This window comes from Amphiprion ocellaris, chromosome 13 (assembly GCF_022539595.1).
Source record: "Amphiprion ocellaris isolate individual 3 ecotype Okinawa chromosome 13, ASM2253959v1, whole genome shotgun sequence".
Classification (NCBI taxonomy): domain Eukaryota; kingdom Metazoa; phylum Chordata; class Actinopteri; family Pomacentridae; genus Amphiprion; species Amphiprion ocellaris.
Genome location: NC_072778.1, coordinates 31,021,340 through 31,043,847, shown reverse-complemented (window position 1 = coordinate 31,043,847; position 22,508 = coordinate 31,021,340). Strand labels below are relative to the sequence as shown.

General features: G+C 38.8%; 1 protein-coding gene across 1 annotated transcript; it reads left to right on the top strand.

Moving 5' to 3' along the window:
* The first annotated feature begins 10,568 nt into the window (after positions 1-10,568).
* ube2d2 (ubiquitin-conjugating enzyme E2D 2 (UBC4/5 homolog, yeast)) lies at positions 10,569-21,635 on the top strand. The gene is made up of 7 exons (XM_023268826.3): positions 10,569-10,825; positions 12,472-12,535; positions 16,813-16,844; positions 17,184-17,261; positions 17,454-17,559; positions 17,956-18,049; positions 20,261-21,635. Exons 1-7 carry the CDS (start codon positions 10,802-10,804, stop codon positions 20,304-20,306), a joined length of 444 nt encoding a protein of 147 aa, XP_023124594.1. The 5' UTR covers positions 10,569-10,801; the 3' UTR covers positions 20,307-21,635.
* The last annotated feature ends 873 nt before the right edge of the window (positions 21,636-22,508 follow it).

The window sequence follows — 22,508 nt, the reverse complement described above, 5'->3', positions numbered from 1 at the left end:
ATCAAGAGCAGAACTCTCAATAGGTATCTACAATCTCTGTCTATCAGATCCTCAGGTAATATCCCAAGTATGTACAGGGTTGGGTCAAGATGGATATCAACACCCAGAATTCTTTTTATTACTGTTTTCACACACCTCCGAAAGTCTATGATCTTCGGGCAATCCCAAAATATATGAGTGAAGTCACCCACTATGCCACAGTTCTCCAACACAGATCTGATGTTTTACTATGATTTGCTATAACAGATGGGGTGTTAAAGTAACGCATCTTCATTTTCCAATCAAACTCCCTCCATGTTGGACTGTTTGTTAATTTATGTCCAGAACTGAACGGTTCCTCCCAATCATCATCTGTTATTATTACGTTTGCTTCCAATTCCCATCTTTCTTTAACATCCCTATTATTGTCATTAGATTCATATTGTAGTGCTTTATATATTTTTGAAATCAGTCCTTTTTTGGATTCTTCTTCTGAAGATGACATAAACAGTTCTTCAACCTTTTTTGGGTCTTTGCTTATTCTTTCCCATTCACTATGTTTCTGGAGATAGTGTCTCAATTGCAAATATTTATGAAAATCATTATTTGGTAGATTAAATTCCTGTTTGAGTTGTTCAAATGATTTCAATATTGGCCTTGTAAAAATTAGTGCTATATATATTAACCCCTTGTTAGCCCATTTCTTAAATCCTGCATCCATAGTCCCTGGCACAAAGTCTGGGTTTTTGGCTATTTTTGTTGCTTTACTTACAGAGCTTAATATATTTAATTTCTTTTGTATTGTCGACCATATTTTCATTGTTTCTATTATTAAATCGTTTTTGATTTTAAGCTTCTTTTGCTCTGACCTGGTTACAAATGGCAGTGATTCCAAAGACACATTAGGGCATGTCCTTTGCGCCATCTCCACCCATATTGCATCTTTATCTTTAGTTATCCATAATATAAGAGCTCTTAGTTGAGCAGCCCAGTAGTAGTTCCTTAGATATGGTAAATTTAACCCGCCCTTATTTTTGGGGGCTAAAAGTGTCTTATATTTAATTCTTGCTTTTTTGTTTTGCCACAGAAATTTTGACAAACTTTTGTGTAGCACTTTAAAGGTGGAGCAAGAAATCATTACTGGAAGTGACTGAAACAGGAACAATAGTCTTGGCAAAATATTCATTCTAACTGTTTCTACCCACCCCACTAAGAGTCAGGGGTAAAATTGCCCATCTATCCAAGTCTTTTTTAATTTCCTTTATCAGTTTTCCATAATTTGCATCATATAACTGTGGGACATTCGGAGTAATAACAACACCCAGATATCTAAACCCTTTGTCGGTCCATTTAAACCCAATCTTTTCTTTTAACTCTACTGGACAATTACCTGAGATCATCATAGCAATTGATTTGTTTTCATTAGTCAAATATCCTGAAATTTTTCCGTATTCTCTAAGATTCTCCAACAGGGCAGGTATGGATTGGGATGGGTTATTTAGAAGTATTAGTAGTAGTGGTGGGACGTGATAAAAAAATTAATCTAATTAATTACATTACTTTGTAATTAATTGCAATTATTTGCAGTTTTGTCAAATAGCAATATTTGACACAATAAGTGAAGTTTTTCAATTCAAATAAAATTGTGGTTGACAGTTGAATCAATGAATAGACATAAACGTGTTTATAATTTAAAATTTATTTTTAAAAAGGAAAATGGGACATATAGAAAAAAGTGATTTTGATGACTTAAAGCCTGAATTTAGTCTTTTCCATTGTATGACACATAAAATCAGCATAAGTAGTTCAAGGAGCTTCATAAAGTTGAAAATCCAGAGATTCATTCTGTTTTCATCTTTTCTGGGTCTGATAAATGGTGGAATTTTGATGGTTCTTTTTATAGGAATATCAATTTTTATTTATGTAATTTTTTTATAAACAAAAAGTTTATAATTAAGTTATTAAAAGAGATATTTTTGTTGTTTAGGTTATTCCTCCTCCAAGGAGGCAGAGCCTCGACGGAGTAAAAACTTAAACCACAAAAATGTTTCATTTCTATTTATCTGCATTTTTGATCTGCTACATTCACAGATTACTGCAAATCTAAGTGCAATTATAGCGATTTTATTCAACATTTTAAGATTTTCTGTAAACTCAAGCACTGTCTAGAAAAGTTGTCTATTATGGGATGGCTACACTGTTAGCCGTTAGCATGACTCGTAGCTAACGTTAGCTCTGGTGCTAACAGCAACATGTTTTACATTGAGGTGATACCGTCGGCTTGAAGTGACGCAGTGATCAGAAAACTCTTTGTTGTACAATTTGTACACAACCAGGCTTTTATCCAAGCTGCCATCAGGAAGATTTTTAAAAGAAAACTTTCTGCCCAACAAGCTCAATCTCGTCTTCCTTCACTGTTCACCAGTGCCTGACTTCACTCAGTACTTCCTGTGCTTCTTCTTCATGGCTACAAACAGACTTTGGGTTCATTACCGCCATCTACTGGGCTGGAGTGTTCATCAGAGTTACAGAGTTTTGCTTTATTTCTTTTACTATACTTTCACTCGACAGAATAGATACATTCATCCTCCAGTATCTGAAAGGGTGTTCATTACCTAGATTTATGGTTAGGGTAACAGGTGCATGGTCACTTATAGTAATGTTTTCAATTCCACATTTCAATACTTTGTGTATATGTTGTTGTGAAACATAAAAGAAATCTATTCTCGAATACCTACCATGTGGATTTGAATAAAATGTATAACCTTTCCTTTTTGGATTGTTATCCCTCCATGGATCAGTGAGACCTAGCTCTTTAGTCATGTTATTCAATACTGTCGATTTTTTTGTGCTTGGTCCGTGATCTGGAGGAAATCTGTCTAATCTGCCATTTTGTATTGTATTAAAATCACCCCCCATAAGCAACATCCCCTTTGCTTCACTGGTTATTACGTTAGCTATCTGTTTAAGAAATGTCTTTCTCCTCACTTGGGGCAAACACATTCAGTACTGAAATGGTCATGTCTCCTATAGATCCTACAATCATTACATATCGTCCAGTGTTATCTTTAATCTCTTTTTCAACCTTAATTGGTGTACCCTTACCAATTAAAATAGCTACCCCTCTCCTTTTGCCATATGAGGCATAAGATACCTGGTTCACCCATTCCCTTTTTAGTTTTTTATGTTCAGTGTCAGTCAGATGTGTCTCTTATAGTAAAGCTATTGAACATTGTAATTTTTTCAGTTGGCTCAGTATCTTCTTCCTCTTAATGGGATGATTCAGACCATGCACATTGTATGTCACAAGATTAAACTTATTCATATTATTTCCAAATACGACCCATAAGCTAGACACCTCAAACAAAAGAAAGAAATTAAGCAAAAACTTACACAATGAAGAAAACAAAAAAGGTATATCTCCATCAGAACCAATGTAAAACAGGAACATGAACAGGTCTCTTCCAAAAGTACCATCATCAGAGAGTGGTGACGTTTTCTCTCCAGGGAAAGAGCACTATGTGCAACCACAACCTAAGGTTGTTAAAAACTAAGTTTTAAATTCACTCTTCATAAAACCAGTATTTCTGTCACTTTAACAAGTAGTACTTAACCTAGCTTCTCTCATGTTTACTGGGTCTTGTAGTGAGGGCAAATATGAAAATAATTCCCTATTCTTAACTGCTAATTTTTACATTTCACCTTTGTTTGTATTATTCTTATTTATGTATTTATTAGTTTTTTTGTTCTTACGGTTTCAGTAGAGGTGGTGAGTGTTGATCTTCTTCTGTGATGTGGGGCCATCATCTCCTCCTCCCTCTCTGACCCGTCGCCGTGGTCCAGCCACTCTGCATCATCATTCTCTGGGCCTCTCCGTCCTGTCTTCGTCCACATTAATCCCCATGTCCTTTAATACAGGTGCCGCTTCCGTCAGTGTGGCGAATGTCTTTGTTCCAGAGTCCAAAAACACTTTAATCTGGGCTGGGTACGGGGACTGTGCCTTCACGTTTTTCTCCTTCAGCTTTTTAATGACATCCCTCACCTGTTTCCTCTTCTTTTGAACCTCCGTTGTGTAGTCTTGATTAAAGTAGAGGGTTTGTCCCTCGTATGTAGTCTTCTGTTTCCAGGCTTGCCGTATCACATATTCCTTAACTTTGTAATCCAGAAAGCGCACAATGATTGCTCTTGGCGGGGCCGCGCTGTCCTTGGGTTCAGCCACCAGTGACCGGTGCGCCCTCTCGATACGTATCTCCATGTCGCCTGCGATTTGGATTTTGGCCTTAATAAGTCCCGTTATGAAGTCGATGGTATCATTCTTCTCTGCACCCTCTGGGATGCCGTGAATCCGTATGTTGTTGCGCCTCATTCTTGACTCCAAGTCATCGCACTTGACTGAGAGTTTGGCCGTTTGCTGAAGAAGGAAGGCGGCTGAGCTCTCCAGTCGCGTCGCCCTGTCCTCCGTATTTCCAATTCTTTCTTCCATGTGCCCCGTTCTTTGCTCAAGGAATGTCGTTCTTTCCATAAGCTGTTTCATGTTCGTTTCGAGCCTAGCCATTGCTTTCTTGTTGTGACTTGCTGCTTCGGCATGTTCCTGTCTTAATTTGCGCAGCTCCATTAATATGACGGAATCATGTTCTCTGCTAGCCGACTCTAGCCGCTGCGTCTCTGGGGTCGTTCCCTCCGCTGACTCGGTACAACTTTCCTTTGCACCGTCCTCCTCTCACGACTCCCCTATCTTAAACATATTTTTCATATACTTTGTCCGTCGACTTATTTTCCGGATTTTCGTACTTTCTGTCGTTGTTGCTGTAGTTAAGAGCTAGATTTAATGGGTTTTCTTCGGAGCTACTTTTCCTGCTACTATCTACAACATGGCACCACCGGAAGTCCGTTGTTGGCCTTTTCAACGGCAGACATTTTGATATGTCACAGCAGGAAGCTACAGGTATAATTAATGATCTTATTCATGGTACACCAGTACATGGGACAGAGTCAGCATTAGCTGTACATGTGGTTTTCCTGCTGTGACAATTCTAATCAGAAATAAAAATGTCTTTGTTGTGTAGATGGTAAATGAAGGCTGCTCCAATTTAAAATCATTGTCTCTTCATATCTAAGAATTGCATAGTTATCTCATTCAAATGCAGTTTTTTAAACATTATACTCTGAACAAAAATGCAAAAACATGAGGCTATGGAAACAGCACTGGTTGCTGCTCCTATATGTTAAAATAATCAAGTCTTGGTACACAGACCACCCTTTAAATAGCAGTTAAATGCTGTGGAATTGTTCTTTAAATATACCCAATATGGCCCCTTACAGTCTGTATAGGAAAATGTCCTCAAGTACTACTAGTAATATATACTAGTGAAAGATATTAAACCATGTAAAAACACACGAGGCCAACAGTGACTGACATGTTAAATTAAGAGCACACGCTATTTATGCTCCCAAAAGTGTTCATTAAATCACCGTCTCATACGAATGTTTTAGAGTGTAAATGTTTTTCTTCAGACAAAGACACATGAAAAGACTCTGGCGAAACGAGGACGGGTCACCTGACAGGTCAGCTGCTCTCCACAGGCGCATAGCATAATGGCCTCAGCATACTGATGAGCATAGAATCTACATACATACATAGTAAAATATAATAAAATATCAAATAAAGTGCTTAGAAGATTTACAAAATAAATACAAAACTTGATTGTACACTTTCAATATTAATTACCTAGTCTGAAGATAGTGCCAAGATTGTAGCATCAGGTGTAAACCATTATAAATACACGTGATAACAAGATGGACCACTGGGAATTCTTTTATATCTTAAGAAATTTAAATGAAATTTCATGAAAAAAAAGTAGTAATAATTAGCATTAAATAATACCATAACAGTCAGTGTACTATACCAGGTACCCAAAAATTCTAAATATGTCAACCTCAAAAGGTATCTGACAGGCATCAGGTTTATCTCATTTACATTCAAAATGTCAGCTTAAAGTGGTAATTTAGTGATGTTTTCTGGAGCATTAATAGTAGTTAGTGGACGTATGTTTTTGTCTGGCATCTACAAACTTTGTTTTTTGTTTGTTTGGATACTTTTGAAAATTGACCCAAGATGCAGAGCAACTGAAATGTTGAGATCTCAGGAAAAGGAAGACTTTGCTTTAAAGAGAGTAACATTTATTATAAGTTCTTCATTAAATTGTAACTACTTCTGCTTGATTTTTATCACAATGGCATTTTTTTTCTAAATGCAGCTTTCATATTTTAATATCTGACAACATATGAAAAAGATGCATCATTCTCATAGCCAAACAAATCTTATGCTGACTTCTGTGTGAGTGAAGGGGGGCCCAACACGTTAAGCCAGTTAGTACACCGCAGGCCTACTGCTTAACAAAAACCACACTGCCAGTCTACAAAGACAACTGTTGGTAATTCATGACTGTGTAAAGAGCTGTAATGTCATATGTTTGAATACATGGAGGCTTCTTTTAGTATGGACTTGAAAACAGTCATGATGGAATCCACATTCCTGCTGTAGCATGCTCTGTTTCAGGCTGAAGTGGTGATTTATGGGATTCTTTATTTCACCTGAGGGTTTCTTTTGGCTTAATATTACATGAACAAGTAAGGGAAGACGTGTTACAGATACTAATGATGATTTTTTTATTTCACAAAATTGCCATGCACAAAAATATTCATATCTTTTCTCAGTTATCAACTGCAAAGCTTGTATTGCTACCACAACAATCAATCAGTTCCTGTAATTTCTAACAGTCTGTCTGAATGTCTCCACTGGGTTTTTTTTATCCTCTTTGTGATGATCTCCAGGTCTTTGAGGTTGAAGGCTCCATATCATCACTCTGGTGTTCAGTTCTTCCACAGATTCAAGTCTGATTCAAGTCTGAACTCTGGCTGGGCTGCTTCAACATCTCCATATTGTTTTCTGTTAACCGTTTCTTCTCCACTTTGGCCGTTTGCTTTAAAATCATTGTCTTGTTGGAAGCTCCAATACAAGGTCAAGTTTTTCTGCAGACTGTCCTATGCAATCTTAATATAGTCCTCTTTTCCTATGATGTCGTTTACTTTAACAAGGTCGTCTGGTCGGTCGGGTGAAAAAAACCCACAAGGTAATACAATCCTACCACCATGTTTAACTATTGGGGTGGTGTTCTTGGAGTTGAATATGTCCCCTGTCCAAACAACTCTATTTTCATCATATTTGACCACAAAACTGATGAACAAAACTTTGTTCTTTGTCCAGGCGAGCTTCAGTGGGCCTGTATTGATGAGTCCTCCTTGGTTGACATCAATGGAAGCCAGCCTTGTTCAGTGTCTGGCTGACGTGTTGGATGGTCTTGGTTGTGACCCTTGGATTGCTCTCTACAGTTTAACCTCTCCAGTTCTTGCCAGCACAGGTGCCACTTTTAGCTCCTTACCAGCACTGTAAGATTTTTCACAGTGTGGCACTCCTTGTACCTTTTTGATAATGTTTTGCACTGTGGCCACTGGCACTTGAAAACACTTGGATATAGCTATAAGCTACCACAATGTGCAACTCTGTCAGTGATGGACCCAAATTACACACTCTTGGATTGTTGCTATGACTTGCAGTTGACTAGTAACTGACTAGAGAACTACTGTGTCAGCTGTTCTCAATTTATAATGTATTACAATGCGCTACATAATGGTTGAAATTACCAGACAAAACGTAGAGGATTAAAATGTATAATCAACAACATCTCTAACACACGTCCCACCACCTTCCATCACTTATTTATGTCGCTTCAGGTCAGAAGAAACTTGTTTGTCAAATAAAATTTCACTGTCAATCAAAATTTGGCAGTATCAATGCATTTGGCCTGTAACTGCAAATGCAAAAGGGATTTGCTTACTCAACAGATGTGCTCTGATGGTGTAATGGAAAAAACAATTCATGTTTTTCTTACTGAATCAACATTTTGATTTGTTAGCAGCATTGATAATTTATCAGTAGCTATTGGTTTCTATTTAAAGAATGAGCTATATTTGTGTTTAAGACGAAGAATCCATGATTTTGTACTTCTCTGTGCACCTCTACAGGTAGCAGAGGTGCTAATGAGGCCTGCAGGTGAGCAGATTATGGTTGTGGTGAGGACATGTGGCCACTTGTTTGCTTTTCTATCACTGTAATAAACAAAGACTGTTGCTTCAAACTGTGTGTTGTGTGTCAACCACAAGGAAATGTATTGAGGTCATTTGAGGTGGAGGCTGAAATATCAGCTTTCAGTTACAAACATCCTCCCACTCTTAGTTCATTAGCCGACACTTTCACCTGAAACTGTTTGGTTCCACATAACACCTGTAACTGAATTTTAAAAAATTAAAAACACATACACAACCTCCAGAGACCCACACTCACAATCTACAGACAATCTGTGGTCACTGTAGTCTTTGAATTAAAGAAAAATTAACACTTCCTCAATAAAGCTACGGTAGTCTGCGCCTGTAATCTCGCGATTCCAGAGACGACTCGTATCACTCCGCAGTGAGCTAACCCGGGAGTGTAGTTCACCTGTATCCCGCTAAAAACTGCGGTTACACGGATAGCTACAGCCAGCACACAGGGTGTGTTTGTCACCGTAACCACTACGTTGTTTATAACGATGCAAACGGCACTGCCCCACTAGTTAACCATTTTTAGCACCGCTTTCCCAGGACTTTACCACATGCAAAATACGAGCTGGGTCGCCATTTTGGCTCCGTCCGAACATTGCAAACACATCCTCGCCGTCGCGTGCCCGGAGCCACAATGATACCAGTTGCAGCACTACGTCTCCAGCGTGCCCTGGGAGCTCCTCAGTGCGCATGTCCGCGGAGGGCTTTCAGCAGCAGCAGCGCAGTGACAGATGAGTTCCAACAGCGCGAGTCCGGTTCAGGCGTCCGGCCTTCAAAATAAAAGAGGTTAAAGGGTTTGAGGCGCAATAAACTAATTTTGCTTTTGTACAAAGTATTTTACCACAAACATTAAGTTAACAATGCCATTTATTGACCTCAGGAAGTCTGATCATGTTGCCACAATATGTCGAAGTTAAATTAATTGTCAATTAGACAATCAATGGACTTGCTAATCACTGACGGTATTTTTTCAGTAAAGTTCCATATATGCTCTGGTCTGTCTTTTCAGATATGAAGAGCACCTGCTTCCTTCTGTTTATATCTTTGGACAGAACTTGCAAAGATGTCACCTCAGGTTCATTAAGTATTAATATTATAAGCAATCCACTGAGGTGGTAATCAACAGATGAATCAGTAAAAAAGATAATGCAGCCCAGAAAGAAGGCTCTTTCTTTTTGGGAGACTGTACCAAATACCATGTCAGCAAGTGAATTAAATTAGCATGTCAAGGCTGTGCAGTCTTTTGGGGTTTTTAGTCACATATGGCAGTCAAAAAGGCATCATAGAGTGCAAAAGATTCTTTTCTTCTTCTTATACTTGTATAATATAATAAATAATATTGTAGGATCTCAACCTTAATATTTAATTTTGTTAGGTACAGTTGTATAATCAAAGACACTGTAGAGTTGTAGCCTTATTTTTAAATTAATCAAGTAAATGTATATAAAGAAAACATTGTTGAGTCATAATCTTAGTTATTTAACATTTAATGTTTGAATTAGTCAGGTCAGTTTGTATATTAAATAACTGTGAGGTCTTAAACATTTTTTTAAATTAGGAAAAATGGTATAATATAAATAACATTGTAAGGTCTTATCCTTGATATTTAAATTAGACACATTTCTATAATAAATAACACTGAAGGGTTGTAACCTTAATTTTTAAATTAATGAGGTAAATGTATACAATATAAAATACTGTTGAGTCGATCTTAGTTATTTAACATTTAATATGTAAATTAGTCAGACACATTTGTATAATAAATAATACTGAAGAGTTGTAACCTTGATATATAAATTAGTCAGGTCAGGTCTTAACCACTAATAATTAGCCAGGAAAAAACAGCAAATAAATAACATATTATGGTGTTAATATGTAAATTAGCTAAACATATTTGCATAATAAATTGTACTGTGCGGTCTTAGTCTTAATATTAACATTATTCAGGTAATTTTGGATCTATAATATCGTCTTAACCTTAATTTAATAGAACAGATACATCTGTACAATATTAAACATTATTGGATCTTAACTTTAATATTTAAATTCGTCAGGTAAATTTGTATAATGTAAAAAATTTTTTTAGTCCTAACCCTAATATTTAATCTAGTTAGGTAAATGTGTATAATGTAAAATACTATGGGGTATTGACTAAATATTTAACTCTGCAATATTAAGTTTTTCTTGATAGATAGATAGATAGATAGATAGATAGATAGATAGATAGATAGATAGATAGATAGATAGATAGATAGATAGATAGATAGATGCTTCATTAATCACAAGGGAAATTCAAGTGATGTTTTGGGGATAAAGTACAAACCAACAGGATTGTTTTTGTCTGAAACGTGTGCAGTTTCCAGCTGAGGTGTTTTACTGTGAATGCTCGGCTCGGGATGTGTTGTGTTTGTTGCTGCTGGCAGCTCGCAGGCCGCAGTGATTTGGTAGCCGCTGCAGTAGGAGGAAGGACCGCGGTTCTACCCCTTCTATATTTCAGTTTCGTCTCAAAATTTCTCTCGGTGGCTCTTTCCAGTAGCGATCAGTAAATCGTGTGTACATCAGCGGCGTTCTATGATAGCTAAGTCGTAGTATTACCGACGGACAGTGATATCAATCGCCATTTTAATCGCACGTTTTCCCTGACAGAAGCGCTAGCACAACAATGGCTCTGAAAAGAATTCACAAGGTAAGGAAGTGAGCGACGAGGCCCGGGATTTCGCAGTTTGGCTGTGGGTTTAATTCCAAGGTTGCCCATCGGATGCTTGTCTGGCGGGTGTATTACATTGAGAATAACTCTAAAATATGGACCGGCCCGGGTTTCAAGTGGCAGCTAACGGTCTGTGAAAGGCGAGTGACGACAGTGAGAGCAGCAATGCGCCGCTTTTCTGTGTCCACCAGAGGTGCTTCAAATGGGCCAAGTCAGCCGTTGACTGGGCTAGCTGCTCTGGTTGTGCCACACAGGTCCGCAATCTGTATCTGCTTGCTATTTATATATCTAATACTGTGCACAAGTGTATGTTTTAACTCGCTACGTCTGTCGCCAGTTAATATTAGTGGTGTGTTAGCCGCTGCTGGCTAACCTTATCTGTCCCGGTGGCTGGCTAACTCGGATAAGCTAAAGGTTCTGTCAAGCTAGCTCCCTGTATTTATATCTGTAGTGTAAAGTGGCTAACGGTAGTTTTCACGATAAGCTATCGGATATGTCCTCGTTAGTCCCAATACACGGTAGTCGGGGTAGCTAACATTATTTATGACCGTTACTGAAGCTTTCTTAGCTCGCTGTTAGATTTGACAGATAACTAAGTTAGCCACGGCGCTAACGTTAGCTTCATTTAAGAGGACTCCTGCCGTCATTTAAATAATGAATTTACCATTTATGTGTGGCTAACTGTTTGAATTTTCTCACATTGTGGGTTTAAGTAAATTGTAAGAGTTCGGGCTTGAGGATTGATGTAGGCTAAGCTAGCTTGTATCTGTTCCTTGTTTTTTCACTAACGGCATATTGTCTTCGTAACGCACAGCTTGGAGGTATTTAAAGCAGTCTTGATTAAGTAGCAGCGTTATTGTTTGCACTTAGCGTGATTATTTGGCTGTATTTTGGTAAATAAGCAGTAAGTAAGGAAATATTTTTGAGTGGTGATGTTAGCAGTGTGCCGCTGTGGTAAAAACAGGCCCCACGCGTTGTTCGCCTTTGATGGCATGTTGCTGGTAGCAGACGAGCAGCTCATCGTCAATATGCCGTTTGTTTGTTCGACTGACTTAGCTGGTTGTTGTATTTCTGTCTTGGTGTTATTTCGTCCAGTTTGTGATGTGGCTAAACATCCAGCTTCAGGTCCGCCTTGCATGACATCCTGTGCTGTTGTCGAACCAGAGTTGCTAGCGTTGAGGCTAAAGCCAACGTTTCACCGGACTGTCTGGACTGTAGTAAAACGTCTGTTGTCATGTTATCGTGATCTCAGTTTGCCTGCTACATGTACTATCCGCTGTACCTGGCGAAATGCAGTTATGCAATAGTGGTCACTACAGTAATCAAAGCTCACGGTGCTGTGGTGGTGTTGTGTCAAAAGGAAATGTTTGTCGAGTTGTTGTTGCAGTTGAAGTGACACCTGCCTTGAAAGCTGTCTGTAAACAGTGATTCAATCAGGACAGAACGAGGGCTCATGGTGGACATGTGAAGGGATATTTAAAAACATATCATCAGGTTATGTAAACTCTTATACCAGGAATTTCTTATGTAGGGTAATTTTTGTATATCAGTGTTTAAAGGAATACCTGTAATACTGCTTCATACTGCAGGACCCTGTCAACTGACTTGTCATATGCCTTGTACAGGAATTAAATGACTTGGCACGGGACCCACCAGCCCAGTGTTCTGCGGGGCCAGTAGGAGATGACAGTAAGTAAACATCCAAACCTACATTGTGACCTTAGATGTGTGCAATTCAAAATTGAACAATTTCCAAAGCGTATTATGTAATTTGACCAAATCAGTTCATAAAAATGTCACACATAACTAATTAAATGATCAAAGTATTTGCAAATAAATCTAAAATCAATAACAGACCTCTGAATATCCCCTCAGTTGTAAACTAGAAGGCAACAGCGTAGATATCGCCGCTCAGTTTGAACTCTTAAACTACCATTATTGTGACACGTTTACATGTAGAAATTTGTCCACAAGCTTTTGTTTACCACAGGCTGCAAGTCAGTCACACAAAATGTTTTCATGCCCAGGTCGTGTAACTTGGAAAGGAAAATACAAAGAAGGTAAAACATTTATTGGAATTGAGGAAGCAGTTTTTTAGATGACAGATCCAGGAGATACACAGATTTCTTTTACTGAAAAATACTGGTGCATTGTAAAAGCATAATATTCCCAACTTTGTTGCTATGTCACTTTCACTTTAACTTTACTTTCAAGCCAAGTGAAGTCCCATGAATTGTTTTTAAATTTTCCACAACAGATATTAGTCACCTCACAGAGATTGAACAAAAACTATAAAAATAGTGACCCAGTTTTCTATTCATTTAGTACACTGGATTAGATAACTGCTGTAAATTCTGTGTTTACTCCATCCTTCTTCTTTAACCGCTGAGTCCAGCCAGATTCATTTTGGCTGTGACAACCCAGAAATCCCAGTTCACCATAACTTTCTCCACCTAATCCTGGGAAATATAATCTCTCCCCAGTCAACTGCAGAGTCTCTTCTCAGTCAGTTGTGCTTGGTAGACCTAGCCCCCTGGGACCTCCAACTGGAGGTCCCAGGGGGCTTCCTAATCAGGTGTCTGAACTACCTCTCATGGTCATTACTCAGAGTTCATGATCATCGATGAAGGTATGGATGTAGACCAACTAGTTAACAGAAAACTTTGCATTCTGACTCAGCTCCTCATTCACCACTACAGTTCACTACAGACTACATTACTGCTCGTGAACAAGACTCCTAAATACTTAAACTCCTCCAAGAATGAGCATGTCATTCTTGGACATCACAGAACCACGGCCTCAGAATTGGAGGAGCTGATTTGCAGACCAGCTGCTTCACACACGGTTGCAAACTGCTCCAGTTAGTGATGGAGGCATCCAAGTGTCGGTGAAAAAGCCAAAGACATCACCTTCCAGCCCTCACACACAACATCCTGCTGATCTCAGTTGGCCTTGATACCTTGTCCATGAAAATCACAAACCGGAGTTGAGACAAGACACAACCATGGCGGAGTCCAGCACTCTCATTGAACAACTTACAGCCAGACACAGCTCTCATTGCAGGTGTGGAGAAATTAAGTGGTCACAACATCCCATACTCCCATAGAACATCTCAAACACATGTAGAACTCTCTGTGAGAAGTAAAAATCTGATCCAGGGCCAAGACTGAATCCACAATGTTCCTCCTCAATCTGAGGTTTTACTACCAGCAGGAGTCTCCCGTGCTGCGCCTTCACAAAGACTTTCAATGGGGAAAGTGTGATACTCTGATAATCAACACACACTCTCCAGTTTTCTCATTTAAAGAAAATGTTTCCTTGTAAACAAATGTTTTAAATGTTGTTAGTTACAAACAAGGCAGTGACTGAACATACATTTCTATGTAATGATACAGAAACAGATTTAAAATAGAAATATCAGTTTCAGAGCAATCTAGTATCATTTAAGTAATGACTAGCATCCAAACAGGAGGGCAAAGGAAAATGACAAGTTCAGTAAGAATATTTAATGTATTTTGACAGATAATCTTTTGATAATATCAGTCATTCAGTTGGACTATAGAAAGCATGCATTTTTTGTAGTGAATGATAAAAATGAATATTTTAAAGTGTGTTATACATTTAGACTCGGTGAAGTCGGCTTTGTTTCTGCTTATTTTTCTATTGGTGCACTCATTGTTAAACAGCTTTTAAAGATCAATTTTCATGATCTGGTGGCTGAACGGTAAACTCACACCCTTAAAACCAAACTTGTCTTCGGATGCTGCGGTTGATTGCATGACATTGAAAGGTGAATCTGCATTTTAATATCCCCCAACTTCACTTACTCACCCATCTGCCAGCACAATTTACCATAGCAGGACTTAAATACAGGAATAAACACGCTGCAACATTTGTGAATTTTACAACCGTGGTGTAATCTGTCCATACAGAGAGACAGATCTGACAAAAGACATCTTGCTGTTATTAACTAAATGGAATTAAGCCTAACAAAGATGTATTACCACAGCAGAATCAAAACTATACCTTTCATCAAAACAGTGTAGCTCTGTTTAACTGATTTCTTCTGAAATATGAGAGTATTTTGATAGCATAAGCATGTTGTACTGTATTAGATATGATGGGATCACTTCCCTGTTTGTGGTCACACTGCTGACATTGAAATTAGTTTTGAAACATAAACCATAAAGCAGGAGAAGTGAGAGTTGTTTGGTGTTTTAAACCCCATCTTACCTCATTAAGCAGTTGATTTTATTCTGTTTTGCTCATACAATGGCAAGATTTCTTCCAGATAAAAAGCAACTCTTAAAAATGATACATTTAAATTCAAAAAGTAAAAAACTGCTTTTGTATTTGGTTTGTTTATTGTTTTTCCGCAGTGACTAGTGTTGTAACTTGTCAGTCCATGCAGGTAGCAGTAGCTTCAACAAGGCTTAGTTGTCTAAAAATGTCATTCAGAAGCATAGTGCAAGCGTAAAATATAAATCTATTTCAAACATACTTGGACACTGATTATGGCATAGCGATGAGCCTTAAAGGTTCGATATAAACTCACCGAGGAACAGTACCGCTGATGCTTATCGCGACTAAAACACCAGGGTTCCACAAGGGAGCAACACCCACAGCATTATCTCATGTAGAGGTTTGTCACATATGCAGGTGGGAGCACATGCATATTCATAGATCATCAGAGCATCGCATGTTGAATTTAAATGGGGAAAATTGATTCGGTGTTTGTGTGTCTTGCAGAAACATTTCCTCCTAAGTATAGATGTTTGTTTATGTAATGTGTGCTCATTGAGAAGGTTTGTTGCATAAATCATCTCCATCTAATTCTTTCTTTATATCTCTTGCCCGGCTCACTAAGCAGAAATTGTTTTTAACGAGTTGTTTGACTTCTAATTTGTTATTCAAAGTTAAATGTTTTCTGAAAAGAGCAGACTGTACATTTTATTACATTCAAGAAGGTTTAAACAAGCTAATGTAACAGTAAATCATTTAGTTTTGTTGTAAACCAAATGTAGCAAATGGAAATCTATAAATACATTAAATTGAGGTGATCATGTTCCAGGGGGAAAAGATATTTGTTTTCATGTTAGATCATGATGATTTTATATGAGGGCAACAAACATTACCTGGACAGGACTCTGTTTTTTGTGTTTTACTGTATGAGAACTCCTGCTTAAACTAAAGTTTGATAAAACATGCAGGTGTGCCTTAAGTGTTTTTGCGTGAAAACAATTGAGGCGTATCTCCGGTGGAGCGTGTGCCCTGGGATTAGGTCATACGTGTTCTGCTAAGAGGAAGTCGTAATGTCAGAGCTGAAGAATTCTGCGATTATTCAGAATTTAAAAAAAAAAAAAGATAAAGGAAGTAGTCCTTAATTACCATGTTGAACCTTGATTTATTTTGATGTACTTGAATCATGTTGCACTCAATATTTGTGCATCTTTTCATGTCCGTGGCACATTGTGACAGTAGAACAGCACCATGGGAAACATCAGTAGCAGGAACGTTGCTCTGCGCACGTAGCTTCCTGCCATCCAACATCAAATAAACCGCTCTGCTGTCAACTCCAGGAGGGCTTCTCGCGACGCATAATTGCTGTGGTTTTCTGTCTTTTTCAGTGTGACATTTTGTTCTCAGACCGCCAGTGGAGGCTTGAGTTGGACAGGTTTAAATGCTCCCAATCAAATTATGACAGGTGGTTGTCGTAATTTGTACTTGTTTAAAATTACGCCTCAGGCAACAGGGTCCTCCAAAGTGGTTTTATTCATATTCTGGATGGTAATTTACAATTAAAACCTTATTTCCAAGAACGTTTGTCCTGAGTTGCACTTCATGTAAGGATCTGTTACTGAACTGTATAAATAAAAACGAACACTTCGTGTGGCATTATTTACTGTAACTCAGGCACACATTGTGGTCTTAGTGTTTCATAACCAATTTCTCTTTTTTTGTTTCAGTGTTTCACTGGCAAGCCACAATAATGGGACCTGTAAGTGTTCACTTTGTCACTGCTTTAGTGTTTGCTGGGAATTCATTCATACACTTCATGGCAAAATGTTCTGTTGGTAATTTTAGCTTTTGCTTCTTAAATGACACTGAGCACAGCATCAGTCAAACGTTTGGACACTCCTCCTTATTTTATACCTTGTAGATTCATACTGACGACATCAAAACTATGAAAGAACACATATGGAATTATGTTGTAAACAAAAAAGTGTTAATCTTCAGTATTAATCTTCAGTGTAGAAAATAATGTGAGACGGTTTTGTCCGAACTTTTGACTAGTGTATTCGTCACTAACGGCAGAACTGATTTCTCTCTGCTTTAGAATGACAGTCCTTACCAGAGCGGGGTTTTCTTCTTGACCATACACTTCCCAACAGACTACCCCTTCAAACCGCCAAAGGTGAGCACTCAAACATGCAAAGAAGCAGCATTTAAAGCAGACTAACAAACAGTGAACCACATGTATCACCTCTGTGCTGCTAACATGTCGCAGCTTTACATCATTCAGTTTCCTGTTCCCGTCATCTGCCCCTCTTTCTCGCCACCCCTCCTTCTTCTCTTACTTTTTTTTTTCTTGCTGTTTTTTTTTCAGGTTGCATTTACCACAAGAATCTACCACCCAAATATCAACAGCAACGGCAGCATTTGTCTTGACATCCTGCGATCACAGTGGTCTCCGGCTCTCACCATCTCCAAAGGTAGGCTGCTTCTCACCGACCTTCACACTCTGAAGTGCACTTACAGCTGCAGACCAACAGCAGATGTTACCGCCTTTATAAACTGCATGTGAAAAGGAGAAAATGTTTCCTACAAATAATGTACTTTCTCCTGTAGAGCTCCTGGATTTCAGCTGAAGTGCTACCTCTGTAAATGTCAGCTGTAGCTCTTTTAACACAGCAATGGGTTTACTACTGGACACACAAATGCACGAGTGTTTTTAAGTCCCATTTACATGTATTATCAGCAGCACAAAAACTGTGACAAATATCCAATCCAGCTTGCATGTGAAGGTCATCCAGTGGAAAACAGTGCAGACTATGAAACTCTTTTATTTGTGTGAACTCTTAACCTTTTTGTGTTGTTTTTTTCCCCAGTTCTCCTGTCCATCTGCTCTCTGCTGTGTGACCCAAACCCGGACGACCCCTTAGTACCCGAGATCGCCCGCATCTACAAGACGGACAGGGAAAAGTAAGCTTAACCATTTGTTTCCTAACGTCAGCATTAAATTTAATTCTCTCTGTTACCAGCTGCGCTTTCCTGAGACAATCTATAATTCAGTTTCATCATCAAATAAGTAAAGTCTCTGCTGGCCTGAGTGGAGCTGTGCTAAGGCCAGTTCTGCTCAAAGGTTGAGTTCTTGCTGCATGTCACATCCCTCCTTGTCTCAGCTTCACTATAAACTCTCTAATAAAGCTGAAAGTCTTTGAAAAGTATATTTACAGATCATTTACTGTTAAAAAGTGCAAAATTCCTACAGGTCTCTGACAGTTAGTTTTGCTCATCCCCACATTTAGTAATTTGTCAGTTTGACCTTCATAGTTCTGCAGCACACAGCAGATTAAGATATCAAAGCACATGTTTCAAAATAAAAGCTGGATATTATGGTGCATCTCGCCTATCAGTGCACTAAAGAGAGTGATGCTTTTGCAAACTTGTTGCTGACCTCAGCATGTTATTTTTCTCTTTTTAAAAATATTTAAAAATGTTGGCATGCAGCATGTTAGCCTGCACATCACCCTCAATCAGAGGGAAGTACGACGAAGCAACTTCCAGATACCCAGGATTTCTTTGCGTTGGCTGGATAGACGACAGTGATTATCAACTTTCTTTGTTAACCAGGTTTTCTTCAGCAGCTTCTGATTACATAAACAGGACTGTTAGACTTGACAACTGACTATTTGTACAAAATGGACAGATTGTATTCTGTCTAGTTCATTTAAAAGGAACAGATTTTTACAATAGACAGCTATGACATGTATAACAGAATAAACCTTACAGACATTGGTACTTCAAATAAGACAAGAGAGGAATGCTGATGCAGTATTGTTCATCGCGTCGGTTGATATATTTATTTTACCTTGTAATGCAGAAGTTTATTAGTCCGCCAAGGAATGCGGTGGAGTTATGTGACGATTGGCATACATTTGTCTGCTGTTAGCAACATTACTCAAAAACGGACCAATGGATTTGGATGAAATTTTCAAAGAAGGTCAGAAATGACACAAGGACCAAGTGATTAGATTTTGGCAGTGATGCAGCTTATAGTCTGGATCCACAGATAAGTTAAAGATTTCTGTATCATAGCGAAATGGCGGCACAGCATCACTGTAACTATGACAACATCAGCTGCCTGCTGACGATCACATGATTGCGATCCTACTACAAATTGTCTCTTGTGGACTTATCGGGACTTATCTGTCTGAAACAACTGATTAAATTGTGGGGGTGCTTCCGAGTCCCATCAATTCCCGCTAAAAAATTTGGTCACACGATTCGGTATCCGTACAAAATGTGCACATGCATAATACATGCCTGTGCTCAGTGCGAGGTCATTTTGTTTGTGGGTACATCTATATTAAATGAACACATTCTATGTTGCCATGATTTCTGCCATGAATTTTTTCAAGATTTCATCTGGCGGAAATGATACAACTGAACAGCCTTGGCGGAGTTCTGCGCTCTCGGAGTGCTTTTCTTGTTACTTACGTGACAGCTGCACATTTGTGTTTTAAACTTCAAACATTTTAACGTGATCTTCAACAACTGATTGCATTTAGGTTTGACACTGTCCCGTAACAGAGGACGTGGAGATCACTTGTGTTTTTGACCAAATCAAAGTGCATTGATGCTTTTTGATTGAATGTTTTCTGTAATAAATACCAACAGACTAATCAGTTTTCTAGTTTTCTGAAATACTTGCAGTGTAAAACGGACACACAAACAAGTCAGGACCAAGTATACAAACATGTTTTTGCGTTTTTACCATCATTAACTGAATGTGCATAGGTTCCCGTGGCAACAATAAACAAATAGCCTGTATATTGTAGCTGCACCGCTTCATGCAGTGGCATCACTAAGTGGCATGTACAGCTCAACAGTTGTTTTCCCTTCAGCTAAAAATATGTATTGCTGGTCAGGAAAAGAAATGGTAATGGGGTGAAGCTTTAGCAGCTGATTTAAATCCCAAACTCTGATCAGACCCTCACAAAAACTCTGGCTTTACATTCCAACTACCTCACCAACTCATCCATCTTGCTTCGTAGTACAGTAGTAAGTCTGAAGAGAGTGGTTTAACTTCCCTGGAGATTTTTATTCTTTCTAAAAGATGTCACAAAGTCCTAATCTGTTGGTCTTCTGCAACTAACTGCTCATTCTCTCTGTCTCTCTGCTTGTTCACAGGTACAACAAAATAGCTCGGGAATGGACACAAAAGTATGCAATGTAGTGTTGGGTAGAAACATGGCCAACCACCTCTATGACGTAAGGTTAGGGGAGCTTCAGACGTAAAGAGAAAACAAACAAAAAACCATACAAACAAATGAAAAGTTTAAAACAAGATCTTGTTGGTTTCCATTGGAGTGCTTTCTTTGAGCCACGCCTCCCCTTCACCAGAGTACCTGTAAAACTCCCTCTGCCCCACCTCCTCTCTCTCTCTCTCTCTCTCTCTCTCTCTCTCTCTCTCTCTCTCTCTCCCTCTCTCTCCCCCTCCCACCCCTCCTCCCCCTCTCTCCTTCCTCTCTCTGTTTGACTCCCCCCTCTCCTCCCCTCCTGCCTCTCAGCTCACCTGCCCATCCTCCAGTGTACATATTGTCAGATTGCAATGGTAAAACTGTCTCTCCCTGCTCCCTTCACCTCCTCCCTCCGCTCACCTCTGACCTCCCGACTTCTTCTGTATTCCGTTACATTTTGTCACCGAGCAGGTTGGGCCACCGCCGATCCTCCAAAACTCCCCCCTTTTTTCTCTCCCACACGCCTGCATCCTCACCCACCACCACCATCACTAAAAGCATTCCTTTAAGCACCTGTAAAGCTTCGAGGGGACCTTTTTTGTTTTTGTTTCTTTATTTCCCATTTTTAAGGGGGGAGGGGGACAATACGATTGAGGGATTTTTACACTCTGCACCCTTTCTTGTTTTGTTGTCCTAATGGCTTCCATCCGTAGAGGTGACAATTCAAGAAAGCAGTCAAAGGGCACTCTGTATTTTATACATAGAAGAAATCATCACAGGCTATGGAACATGGAAAAAATAAATAAATGCACATGGCCTTTTTTGGTCTTCTGTTGGATTCTATGAAAGGACTTGAATTTATCCCCGCACTTCCTGCGCCTCACTCCCCCCCATCTCCCCCATCCTCACCCCTTTGTACACACATAGACACACATGCACGCACAACTGTAACCCCATGTCACCCCCAACCACGACCACCACCTTTTCTTTATTCACAAAGTGGAGGTTCTGGACCAGGTATTTAAGCAATTTATTTTTCTTAGTTTAACCTGTGTTTTTATTTCCCACCCCCATAATTCTTTAGGTTGCTTTTTTTTCTTCAGTTTTTCTTTGTTTCGTTTCCTTCTTTTTTTTTTTTTTTTTTTTTTTTTTTGCTATTGTTAAATTAGAGGCTAACATCTTAAATGGCTATGGGACTGGCTTGGGCTCTGGGTGCGAGGAGAACCCACTCTTCTTGCACAAAACCTCTGTATATTGAATTACCTGAGAGGCTCGTTGAGCTTTGTGTGTTGATTAAACTGTGTAATAAAAACCCTGGACTCCTGTGTTGACTCATTCTCAGGCCTTTTTCAAAAGACATACAGAGACGGTTGAAGCCAGGTCGCATCCATGACCCAATTCTGCAGAAATGTGACGGGATGAATAATGGAAACAGATAACACATGCTTTCACTGTTACTTAATAGATCACTGCTTTTTTATTTGGAATTATCAGAATAATTAAAGTGTGAATGAAACCGACATGGTTTTGAAATTGCTCAGATGTGTGAGATACTTACTGTCTGCTGTATTTTTAACCTGTGAAAGTAAAACTAAACTTACATCATCTCAGCTTAAAGATAGTGCAATCACGGAATTATTAAACCCAGTGCATTAATATTTATTTCTAGAATCCTTTAAGAAGTAGCGCTTTAAATTCCAATAGTCTTCCTGTTGGGGCGTTTTGTCGCCCTCTGGTGGTAGTTTTATGTCAAGTAATTTACATACATTTTTAAACATAGGGATCATTTCTGCTTATATATAAACAATTAGCTGCTACAAATAAACACTAAGTTTATCTATAAAATGTCATTGCTCGATTACTTTATTCAATTAAACCAGAATTTGTTTGTTTTTTTTTAGAGGCTCGTTCACTTTCTAGAGAATCAACTTCTTGGAAAGAGGAAATGGTATTCACCCAAGCTCAGAAGTGGTCAAGATAATTATCTACTTTTGAAAAGAGCACTTGTTTAAAACTGAATTACCTCTGTTTACTGTGTAAAGAAATTAGAATTGCGTTCCCGTTGGCTGGAGATACTCGTAAAGGATAGCGTTTTATATGTATTACACAGGAAAGGAATTAGCGGATAAAACTCGAAATTATCGCAGCAGTTTCGTCTTCAAACGGCGCTAAAACGAAACCGTCAGTACGTGGGGGGT